Source organism: Amblyomma mixtum, chromosome 2 (assembly GCF_055824585.1).
Source record: "Amblyomma mixtum isolate Tamu chromosome 2, ASM5582458v1, whole genome shotgun sequence".
In the NCBI taxonomy this organism is placed as follows: Eukaryota; Metazoa; Arthropoda; class Arachnida; order Ixodida; family Ixodidae; genus Amblyomma; species Amblyomma mixtum.
The window spans coordinates 291,555,780-291,568,058 of record NC_143013.1 but is presented as its reverse complement, the minus strand read 5'-3'; the positions used below and the strand labels follow the sequence as shown (position 1 = coordinate 291,568,058).

Genomic DNA, 12,279 nt, shown 5'->3' with positions numbered 1-12,279 from the left:
CTTTCCAACTTTGTTGTTTATTTATGATCAACAAAATTAGTTTGTAGACATTCTGTTAGCTTTAGGATGTGCTTTGGGCCTTTGCAAATGCCTGCTTATTCTTTAAAAATGTTTATTTAACTGATAAATTACTAAAAAGGCCCGTAAGAAATGACCTAATTAGGATATTTTATTTTGCCATATATTTCCTTCCAGCTGATATATTTGAAATGTAAATGCATATTCGAAATCAGCGTTCAATGATACACCCAGGTGCTAAGTTTGAGAAAGATATGTTAACAAATAAAAAAAAAGTTTTCAAGACCCTCATCCCCCCTTAAGCTGAAAAAAAAATATGGAATTTGCATCCATTTGAAACTGGTGCAATTCTTACTGGCCTGCTGTGATAGGAATTGTGTTTTAACTATGTAGCAGGCAGTTTTATCAAAATATGTCTGCTCAGTTTTCATTTTCTCCGTGCGTTGGCACACATAAATATTTTCAAAATCATATTTATTTATCCAAATATCACTTGGCAGCAGGTGATGCCTGTAAAGTAAAATAGTCTTGCTGAAACTGTTGCTCATTCTGTGGTTGGTATTAAACTTGCCTCAAACTGAGTTGTGAAGATGCTGCTGTTCAGACAAGTTTCAATCATGTATACCATCCTGGCCTTGTTATCATCCTGGGAAGAGTAGATCAGCAGAATTAGGACCTTGGGAACAGCTGCTTGTGTAGAGTGATGGAAGGATGTAATCCGGTCAGTTAGTGCAATGTACTTACCACCTGACTTGGCACCAGAAGTCGAGTCTGAAACAGAATTCAGTGTATCAAAAAGGTGCAGAAATACTGCCCGCAAATATGAACAGGGGAGAACACAAGTGCCTACTTTCATTTCGGACATAGAATCCACTTCTCCCATTCTGTGCGTCGATCCCTGTTGATCTGTTACTAGTTTGCGCTTGTTCTCCCCTGGACTTATTTCTGTGCACTAATTCTGCAGGGTGAATTACCAATGAGCCTGCATTGCCCTTCTGTCTAATCTGCTGCCCCTTACAAAGTTTGCATGAGATGAACGCTGGTCGCAAATGAGGAGCAGTCGAAACCTGTGTTAGCTTCAGCTTCTCTATCCACTAACGGGGGGGAGTCATTATTACGGCATGTGCCCGCGTTTGCTTCCCGAACCGAATTCCCGCTCTGCTGGGCGTTATTCCACAATCAACCCTTCGTCATATCAAGATGGTATCGATGTAGACGCGGACAAGTCTTCGAATGAATGGTTGCCATGACGGCATACGACTTGCGAGCGCGAAATACTGCATGCATAGCGCACATGCCGGGAACGGAGAAGGTATGTCTCATTAATCAGGTGACTAAGATAGTGCGTCAAATAACTCGTTGCCATTATAGCTTTCTTTGGTTTCAATTGAATGGCTAGGGTGATTATCGTAGCTGGTTTGTAATCGCTGCCGCTGTGCAAACGTATAATGCTATCAAAATTGTAGCTCATAAGCCAAGCTGCAATTTAAGTGCCGGTATATCTGAGAATGGGCCACAGTTCGATGGTACGCTCTTAACACGAAAGGAGTAAAAGGGGAGTAAACTGTCCTCTAGTGCACTCCCTTGATGGGGCAAGGTATGCTGCCCAAGCACAGGGGTAGATTTCCATCACTCAAAATACGGAATACTTGCTGTTTGCAACAGAAACAAATTCCCTATTCAGAACATGAGAACTCAAAAGCATATTGGAAATGACAGTACTCCCTTCACCCTACGAAGGATAAAGTCTGTTTCCTTTCGCTATGAATTTCTTTGCTTCCCTTAAGGGCTGCTGTGCGACACGGTGCACATCTCCCTCGAGATAGACTGTTTGTTGAAGGTAGTTGAAATCAGCCAAGACTGTGTGACCGGGGTATTACTCGCTCTGCTGTCTGCCCGTCGAGAACTACTGCAACCATAGCCCTGCCGTCGGTATATGCCTCAGTGGCATTTATTTTTCTACGATTAGAATAAAATGCTGACAAACCCGTACGATGCTATTGTCTTGCGCAGTACAACTTTTGTTCCAGTCTTGTTTGACTCGCTGGAGGTCTGGCATTCCAGATGCGCTGCTCGCAGAAGGCTTGCTTTTCTGGAACGCCTCTATCATCTATGTAAGACAAGAAAAAAAAAAGCAAAGGCAGAGCGCAGAGTAGGTGCAGTATATGACGACGCAATACGGCAGGCGAGACACTTGCACGTGAATGAAGACTCACAGCGGGGTGCATGACCTTGACGACACATTCCGAGGCCTGGTCGAACACTGCGTCGGTGACTTCTGAAAATGAAATGCATGCACAGTGTTTGTTTTCCTATGTCGTAACAGATCTGAAGACTCTTATTTGGTATGAAGAGGTGACGTTGATAACGGATGTATGCGTGAAAATGTGGGCGGCTAGAGCAAAACAACGGTTTCATCAAAAATACTTTTGTGACACTAATGCACGTGCTGCGAGCTTTGTGTCTCACAGTCGTCATTGCAGCTTCCAGGACAGTAAACCAGAATGTGGTGATTGCTCTACTTACCCAATGAAGTCACATTATTTTTTTCCTGGGGTGCATAAAGGTTGAGACGTACTCGGTACGCTAAGCAACATAGAGGAGGCAAGAAATTGAACCGTTTTAACATCTTGAGGCAACTTTACAATAATCAGTCCCGCTCCTGCAGCCACTCTTTTGTTAACTGTGAGACTACGACATATGTAATCGCACTTGAAGCCGGTTCATAAATTTGATTCCTCAAGCTTGAAATTGCTCTCATCAAACGTTGTAAAGCTCAGCTCAAGCACCATACCCGAGCCCCAACTTCCAAGTGGTAGTGTTATCTCGATGCCATTTCTTTTGAGATGGGCATTAGGGGTTATTGCGTAATGGATGACCCCCATGCTGAGGAAGCATATGCGGTATTAATGGGCTTTCTCTCACCGAAATTTCCTGGAGGCACTGTACTTCCTCACTAGATTCGGAGCATATTAGATGGCCTCGTGTATACATGACTTGTGTGCGGGAAATGTGGTAGTATAGTAGTAGCTATAGTGTATATAGACCTCGAGCTGACATTAGGAAAGAGTATGCGAGTTGTATCACAGGCAAATTTGCAGTCCCAAGAAGCTGGATAATTCTTAATTCTGCAGCATGTACAATGTTGTCTTCGCTTTTGAACAAGTAACGCTGAATGGTTTAGACGCTTGCAAGCGCGTGCACTATACACTCGCCCTCTGTTGTTCTTTGGATGTGCTTCGACGACACGATGCATTTCGACCGCGCTGCTCACCGGCACATTTGTAGGCCAAGACGAGACACTCCCCTTCAAGCATCCACAGTAAGAGCGACCAACAGAGGAGTCTGGGTGTCCTACACATATCCCCCAAAGACTTGATCGGCGCCGACCGCGGACCGCCGCAACTCCTCCTTCCTGGACAGACCTATTCTGCACGCCTGGAACTTTCTTCGGCACACAGACGCGTCCTGAATCAACTATAGAAAAGGCTACAGAAATTTACCCTGTGTGCTTTCTGTAGGCCTCGAAAGAGCGCTGGGGCGATCAGCTGCACCCGCGACAGAGCTGGGCGTAAGCTGCGTGTTGACATTGGCGCAAGCTGAACCATCAGAGCTTTCAACTATATAGTTGCCGCGACTGTGGCCGTAAATGAGCGATCTGGCCACAGGTGGTTCTGTTATAATTTTGTGTCGCTGAAATGATTATCTCGAGGATGAAGTAAAAAAAAACGATATGCCGTCACTATAGTACTGCAACGATCTAACAGTAAACTTATTGGCTGAGCATTCTTTTGTTTCAGGACACTTTTTTTTTTAAGGGTGGAGGATATGTTGGTTTTATTAGGATGGCGGCGTGTGACAAAAGGTTACGAAAGTGCAATCTTCCATACAATTTGGAGGTTGTCGGGCTAATTCTGTGAGTTACGTGTGTATCACCGTAGACCCGGAGAAAACATCTACGGGAGGGAGACAGGGCCGACAGAAGTGCAAAGCGCAGGCTGTAGATTCCCACGAAACACTAAACGTCTTACGAACGTCTCGGAACAGCTTCAAATGACTACAAACGTCTTGCGCTGTGTTCAAACGTCTCATAGATGTCGACAAGAAGAAGTTTCCTCTGCGACGTCTCTTAAACATCTGCAGTCAGACGTTTGCTGTGAAACTTCTGTGAAACATCTGTAGTCAGATGTTTTCTAGACTTGATTCTAACACGTGGAACTTGAGACCACGTCAAGGAGATGCGCCAGCAATCAGCAGAGAGTGGCCACCGTGGATTAAACATGCTGTAAAATCACGGCAAATAAATTAGATGGCTCTCCTGCTTGACGTTTCGAAGAGCAGGCGCGCCGGTGCAAAGACCGCTCTTTGTATTCGAACACAGAAAGCGCGTTTTCTCCTACGGAGCCCGAATCACGTTCCACATCGAGTGCAGCTAACCCACCACTCGTAAGACTGGATTTAGGTAACATATAATGACCCTGAAAGCCGACGGTAGTTACGCGAGTGAAAAAATTTGCTGCATGTTGCGAACGCCTCTGTTACGCCTCGGCTAGCTGGCGGCAGCATGCGGATTGACAGGCGCAGCGCACGCTGCCTTCGCCGCCTTCCCGCCGCCTTCGCCGAGCTCGCTCGCGCGGTTTATCGCGCAGATCACCCGCGCGCTATCTTTTCGTGGCGGCGTATCTTGGAGGCAATCTTTCTTGAGTCACGCCGCAGCTTGCTGTTTAGTGTCGCTCCGCACGGTGGCGATGCAGGATAGTTTGCCAAAGTGGTTTTAACCGTTTAAAGCAGAAAAAATGGAAGCTTCAAGTGCTTAGTTTTACCTGAAAGTATTAGATTCAATTTGTTTTTTGGTTCTTTGATGATTTGTTTATTTTTACGTTTAGAAATTTAGTACTTCATTTGGTCATTTGGCGTTGCAGAGGCTAGCGATAGCTACGCGCGCGAAGCGGATGCTGCGCACGTTGTAGTAAGTTTCGCTGCGCAGTTTTTTCCGCGCTGGTTGGCACGCCGCTGCAGTTTGCATTTTCTTTCCCCTTTTTCTGCGGTATCGTTTACTACCAGTGTTGCACTGAGATGTGAGCCTGGTTTTCCGCAAAAGTAAGCAACCTTCCATTTCTCTTCTGTGGTGAAAGCGTCGGCTTTGCCGGCTAAGCCACTAACGCGCCTGATTTAACATTTGGTTTACAAAACACAAAACAATATCAGCCAGTGTTTTACATACCAAAGTGCAGCGTTGAATATATTAAAACAGGGCATTTGCATGTATTTGAGCTTTTGTTAAAGTGATACAGCTAGGCTGCTCTCGCATGCGAGTTGCTTTCTTTACCAAGGCGATGACAAGGTGAACGTGACAAAGCTTCAAACCAACCAGCTTTGTTTAAGCGTACGTTGGTAAGGCGCGAATTTTTTCCTACGCGGTTTTATTCTTGCCAAGGACTCTCATCTGGCCACCTGTGTGCTCCAATTCGCCTTGCTGTGATTGCCGTCAGTGAAACTCGCGTTAAAAAGGCGTTGGTTATCTTAACTGCGTCAAGCTTTTATTTCATTGCGATTGAGAGCCCCGGCACAAAGGTAGTTTACTCAGTGGTGCTGCTCTGTATGTGTGCAGGCTGTTTGACAGTGCAGTGATGTACTACGGCTCTTTGCAGGCATGGCAGCTTTTATTTTTTTGGAAAACCATTGCACCGTGCACAGCTGGCGTTGTCCCTACTTCACTGTGTACATTTCGTTTTGGGTACAGGCTGTTCAACAGTGGTTTTCAGGGGACCTCCTTGCCTGCTCAACTTCTCAAGTCTTGGTAAGCACACTTTGCAGCTGACACCCTTTCTTTCACTTCATGATTTCTTGTATAGGTCTAGGCTCTTTGCTAATGTTCATTCCACAAGCCCCATTATTTGTTTGTCCTTTAGAACTCCAACTGTTGGCCGGAGGAGCAAGGACCTGGTCTAGTTTCACGCAAATTAATAGCAGCACCTTGTACTTGGTTGTTCAGACGACTTGGCCTGGAGATTGTTTCAGTTCTGAGGTGGGAACCTGGACTAATGCTTCTTGTGCAGTGGTGTAAGTAATCTCTTGCCCACTGTTTGAGCTTCATCGTACAGATTAGAAAGGGCTTCTTTGGCAATGCAGTGTTAGGAACCTTATACACATGCACTTTTATTTGTCTTATCTTTCAGATGTGCCCTGTGTGGCTGTCAAGTTAAGGTCCAAGATTTAACACATCTCTGGTGTATACTGAAGTGATGCAGGCATTACCAGGACAGCAGCATCTCTGCTATGTTTTCATGCGACGGTGCAAGATGTCAACCATCAACCACTTTTGATTCAGCCACATCCTGCAGGTAAGAGAAAGCCTGTTTGCAAGATGCAGCTTAGGAGGTTCTATGAGTACAGTGTGCATCACAGTAAGGCAGTGCACTTGCTATTGACTGCTTGGCTTTCAGTGTCCATGCACGCTGTTTGAATTTTGCTTCTGTTAAAGGCCTCCACAGTGATTGACTTCTTGAGTTTATGGTGAGCCGTAGCACTCTGCTGAAATGCCGCTTGCAATGACATCATATGCATATATGTTTTTGGTTAGCTTATTTTATTGCCTGTGCTGTCACTCCTTGCCATTTCCTGGTCTTACTTGCTTCCGACTCCTCATTGGCCATTCTACATGCACCTGACTGACTGTGCTTTTGGTTACTCTAATATTAAATTTTCACTTCTGCAGGCTGCTGAACAGAGCTGGATTTGACTTCCCCTTGTTACCGTCTAGTTGGTATCCTCCTTGCAAGAAAAGCGATGTTTGGAACACCTAGCGAGCTCTTCATTGCCATCCACATCACAGCAACTTGATCATCAACGCATCCGTTGTGAACAAGGCCTGGGGCCAAATGAATTTTTGATTTAACAATTGGTTGCTGCTCGACACTTTCCCGCCATCCAAGTGCTTACCATTGTAATGTCAGCCAAACCAGTGAAGCTACCTCCTCCATGGCTTCTAACATTAATTTCCTGGTCCCTTTCTTTTATTGTGTGGTTGTATGCACTGGATTCAATAAAGAGTAACGCAGTGACTGAAAAGTGTGCTAGCACATGCATTTATGGCTCATTACTACAGCCATACATCCCTTGTAATGTGGGCTTATTGTTCGGGTCATTGCAAATCAGCTTTGAGTTCATTTTTGAGTGTATACCAGAAAAATGAACTGTAACATTTTTAAAGATTTAGAGGGTTTAAAGGCAGCACTAAAAATCAGTCTTGAAATGCGTAAGATATTACAGGCACCGATTTCGGAAAAAAAAAGGAACGTCTAAAAAAATTCTAGAAAAGTTCTACCTCAGAAGTTTTCTAGCCGTATACAAGCGTAGCGTTAGCAGAGCTAATAGAGGGCTAGTAAACGTCTAAGTCTAAAACACTGCTCAGATGAAACTTCTTCTAGATGTCAAGCTTTTTTTTCCGAGACTTTTTTTAGACGTCTATTAGCGCTTTTTGTGTTTCGTGGGTTTCAGCCTAGTTAAGAGTTTATAGATTGCGCAAAGAGCTTGAATCTAGCGAAATTAAAGCCAGGCAGCAGTGAATTCCATCAAAGTACCTAGGGCGCTTTTTTCTCAAGGATGCATGCTGGGATAACATTATTTATTTACTTATTTATTCATTTATTTACTTGGTCCAAAAAGGCCGCATTAAAGGAGTATTACATGAGGTGTGGGCGGGGAGTACTTAATCGCGACAGCTAGGTACGCCACGTTTTTTTCTATACAGGACAAGCAGTATAATTGCTTGGGCCAGCTGCATGATTACGGGCCGCCGCGGTGGCTCAGCGGTTATGGTGCTCGGCTGCTGACCCGAAAGACGCGGGTTCGATCCCGGCCGCGGCGGCTGGAATTTCTTTGGAGGAGAAATTCTAGAGGCCCGTGTACTGTGCGATGTCAGTGCACGTTAAAGAACCCCAGGTGGTCGAAATTTCCGGAGCCCTTCACTACGGCGTCTCTCATAGCCTCAGTCGCTTTGGGACGTTAAACCCCACAAACTAACTAACTAACTAGCTGCATGATTAACATTCATCATGTTAAATTCTCCGCTCGAAACGATCCAAAGGCGAAAACATAAGGAACGAATAAGCCAGGGCTGCGGTTTTATCTTAGGGAGCTTCGATGTTCGAAGGCTGCAAACGGGGCTTAGAGCCGAAAGTAACAAAGTCAACGGCTCTGTCAGAGGGCCGCGCGTAATTTGACCTGTTGGCGCACTTGATGTCTAACAGGGCTGGGCACGATGCTTGAATAAAAGAATGTCTTTGATACCTCTATATATCTTGAACAATTATATTAAGGCGAAAGCCTTTAATGGCTCATCATTCCGTCCGTCCTTCACACTATATACAGGGTGTTTCACCTAAGACTTTCTGCAATTTTTAAAAATAAGCTATTTGAATTAGATGCGCACTTTTTCTGGCATAGCATTGTCAGTGGTGTAGTACATCATAATGCAGCTAAGACGTGCTAACTAGCAGGCTTGTTAACCAATATTTAATAGTTAACTTTTAAACTATTACCGTTGGGCTCCTTAATTATTGAGAGGCATGTAGCCCACCGTAAGTAATGTCCATATCCATTTTTAGAATTTCGAAAACGCGATTATCCTCGGCGCTGTGGCCCAACAAATTTTGGCTATTTCGACGAGTTACGTGCACTGGAGAGGTTGCTTTGCCTGCAAGCTTCTCAAACCGCATGTATTTTGGCGCGATGTAGGCGAAATTTGTTGGGCCACAGCGCCGAGGATAATCGCGTTCTCGAAATTCTAAAAACGAATATGGACATTACTTACGGTGGGCTGCATGCCTCTCAATAAGTAAGGAGCCCAACGGTAATAGTTTAAAAGTTAACTATTAAATATTGGTTAACAAGCCTGCTAATTAGCACGTCGTAGCTGCATTATGATGTACTACACCACTGACAATGCTATGCCAGAAAAAGCGTGCATCTTATTCAAATAGCTTATTTTTAACAATTGCAGAAAGTCTTAGGTGAAACACCCTGTATAGCTCTGTCATCCCGATGACGTCATCAGTGCCGTAATACGCCGTAACCAGAAATCGCTGAATTCATTGTATAGCATAGTATGCCGCAACCATTAATTAGTCATTGATAAGTACTAGTAATTAGTAATCGGACATTAACTGGCAATTATTAGCATTAATTGGTAATTGGATGACCATATGGTTGATGGCGCTCGCGTCGCTCCTTACTGCATATGCGCTTGGTGGCGCCACCATCGTGCCGCCTAAACAGCATTCAGTCAGCAACAGAAGCAGCCAAAGTGGCGCAGAAAGGCTTTGGCCTTGTGCACTTTAGATCGTCAAAGTGCTCTCTGAATTTTTTTCGATAACGAACCAAAATTGATTTCCGATACAAATACTCGATACTGTATCGTTCCTACCGACTGTTGCGCAAATCAGAGAAAACCGGAAAAAAAATTCTCTCGGCTTAACCGCGCGTTTGTTCGGGCTCAAATTTCGCACAGAGGTTGCATTTAGTGGTCAGTTTTGTTTTATACTACATTTAGGTGGGGTACTTGCCTGATTCGGGCAGAATTATTTGGAAATCCCCATCGTCTGTGGCGACGGAGAACCAAAATCAAAAGACTTCGCAGCAATGGTACGCGTGGCGCCATCTCGCAGCCATCGGAGAAACGAGCTCTCCACCGGGGAGGGCGGTGGTATGGTGCATAGAGTTAATATAACCAAGGTATGGTGGCTAGAAGGGGAGCTCGTTTCTCCGATGGCTGCGAGATGGCGCCACGCGTACCATTACTGCGAAGTCTTTTGATTTTGGTTCTCCGTCGCCACAGACGATGGGGATTTCCAAATAATTCTGCCCGAATCAGGCAAGTACCCCACCTAAATGTAGTATAAAACAAAACTGACCACTAAATGCAACCTCTGTGCGAAATTTGAGCCCGAACAAACGCGCGGTTAAGCCAAGATAATTTTTTTTCGATTTTCTCTGATTTGCGCAACAGTCGGTATACTTCTATACACCACTGAAATTGCCAATATTAATAAAGCTGGGGATGATTTACTAGGCCAAGACATTTCTCCGTGGTTTCTGGAATTTTTTGTGTTAAAACGAATTTGGACGCACGGATTTCTTTAAACTCCAATGTCGGCGCAGCTCCATGGTTTCGTTCTCTAGCATTGGAATGAAGCCATGATGAGGCTGAAATGATCACTTCAGAGCAAAATATTTTTTTGAAATCTAATGTTCTTCATGCGAACCAGTCTCTGAGCACTTGACTACACGGAATAAACTTGAAACTGTTTTCTATGCTCTTCGTTTGTTACTGCAGTATTTAGCGGTTACCTCTGCCTTTTCCTCGAAGGTCTGTGCGCTTGGGAAGGCCAAACGGTTATTTCACCAGCGCTATATGTTTAAAAGATGTTTGAAGTTGAACATTCGTCATTAAAGGCTATAGGAAAACAATAAAAAATAAAATGGTGGAAATTTTTTACACAAAAAAATCATGCTAATAGCTAGCTATTGAGATACTTTTTTACTTAACAGTAGTAAGTATACAGCATTTCCTCAAGCCACCGATCCGAAACAGCCGAGCGATGCGGCTGTGCTCTCTACAGGAGCACGCACGAGTAAACTGCTTTGTTATATTTCATGAAGGTGCCTTACCGGGCAAGAGTGGAGCATAGCTTGCACGTTGGCTCGAGGGTCCTCGAAGTACAGTTGAGAGATTCGTTTTAAGCACCTATTGAAAACTACGGCTTGTTGTAGCGTTGCTCCTCCAAACGGAAAAGAGCTTGCCTTGGATCGTGCTGACAAAGTAAACAACAAAACGTTCTGTAAGCTCCCAAGAATGAAGGCGAAAGTCTTCCATTTCTGTTGGCAACCACCACAAATGGGAGTGAAAGGGTTTTGTTTACCGTAACAGTCAGCCCATCTCCTCCTCTCTTCCGTCATTGAGTGTGCAGAATTTGCGCAATGTATATATGTCTACATTTACCAGAAAACGAGCACAGGAAGAAAGGCGACTGACGTGGCCAACGGCATTCCATTGTCTTTTCCTAATTCTTCCTTTCTTTCGGTTTGGTTTATGGGGTTTAACGTCCCAAAGCGACTCAGGCTATAAGAGACGCTCTAGTGAAGGGCTCCGGAAATTTCGACCACCTGGGCTTCTTTAACGTGCACTGACATCGCACAATTTTTTTTTAAATCTTTTTTCGGTGCCCTATCACCCGAGCGAGCACCGCCAACCCTGAGACTGACTCACAGCAGCTTCAAAATCTGCGGAACATTTTTTTTTTGAGAATCAAGCGTCGTTAAAATACACTAAAAAGGTATTTTCGACACCAATGCTTTCATTTTTGTCAAGTGATGTATACTTCATCCGATAAACAAAATGTACCGAAAAATGGTATCGAAGATACATGTATCTTCAATACTGCTCATGCCTGATGTCAGGCATGCAAGTGCAATGCTTTTCATAAACTTCCGATAATGAACGGGATGACTGCCAACATCAGTCCTGAAAGATCATGTAGATTGTCCGGTGCAAAAACAAACGGAGACGCGATGCACCAACACCCTCAAAATAGGTGTAAAGTTGAAGCATCCATGCTGGGGTGTTTGTCACAATTACACCTGGTTACTAAAAGATGTATTGCCAGATCTTACACCCTTCACAAAAGGTGCAACAAAGAGCAACTGCTTTTACGGAATAGATGATGCTATCAGGCCAGTTTGTGTCTTTTTCGCAAAGCCATGATGAATTGTGCCAAAGGACTAGAAAATGCAATGAATGTTTCATTTACAGGCATGACATGTGGGGTTTAGTATCCCATAGCTGCATGCACATGGGGCTATGTGAGGCGCTGTAATTGTGAGCCTCGGATTTAGACTGGCTCGGGTTCTTGTAAGAGGATTAATAAGATCAAATAAAACAACTGGTAATTACATATTCAGTTACTGCAGCTACACATCTCAATGTAATTAAGATATTTGCATAGGGACTCTGGAACAGAAGGGAAAGGGGGCGGTCGCCCCTTCCCTCCCCATTTTTCCAGAGGGGGCCTCCCCAGTCTGCAACTGCTTGCACCGAGATCAGATTTTTTACAGACACTTCAGTTCTAGGATGTTGGCTGAGCTATTTGGATCTCATAGTCAATCGTAAAGCATTTAGTTTGAGTAACCTAAAACAACCATACTCCAACAGAAGCCGTTGATTGACTGACCTCTGTTCATAGCATGATTAGCAGACTTGAA

The 12,279-nt window shown here is 44.4% G+C and overlaps 1 protein-coding gene and 1 long non-coding RNA gene across 5 annotated transcripts; one reads left to right on the top strand and one right to left on the bottom strand.

Annotated features, from left to right (window-relative positions):
• Positions 1-522: 522 nt before the first annotated feature.
• Positions 523-4,141, bottom strand: LOC149364458 (uncharacterized). Of its 3 annotated transcripts, XM_089570118.1 has the most exons (6): positions 3,522-4,141; positions 3,293-3,433; positions 2,235-2,296; positions 2,006-2,128; positions 763-789; positions 523-664 (listed from the first exon to the last, which is right to left on the bottom strand). In XM_089570118.1, the coding sequence occupies exons 2-6, from the start codon at positions 3,378-3,380 to the stop codon at positions 563-565; spliced, it is 402 nt and encodes a 133-aa protein (XP_089426244.1). In that variant the 5' UTR covers positions 3,381-3,433; positions 3,522-4,141; the 3' UTR covers positions 523-562. The 3 variants fall into 3 exon arrangements, with proteins under 3 accessions (XP_089426244.1, XP_089426243.1, XP_089426245.1); XM_089570117.1 differs by having other exon boundaries at positions 3,293-4,141; XM_089570119.1 differs by having other exon boundaries at positions 524-664; positions 2,012-2,128; positions 3,293-4,141.
• An 830-nt stretch (positions 4,142-4,971) lies between these two features.
• On the top strand, positions 4,972-8,315 carry LOC149364457 (uncharacterized). 2 transcript variants are annotated; one of them, XR_016289198.1, is made up of 5 exons: positions 4,972-5,118; positions 5,670-5,818; positions 5,931-6,081; positions 6,198-6,362; positions 6,737-8,315. It is a non-coding gene; the product is annotated as an uncharacterized LOC149364457 (long non-coding RNA). The 2 variants fall into 2 exon arrangements; XR_016289199.1 differs by having other exon boundaries at positions 4,983-5,118; positions 5,762-5,818.
• Positions 8,316-12,279: the final 3,964 nt, after the last annotated feature.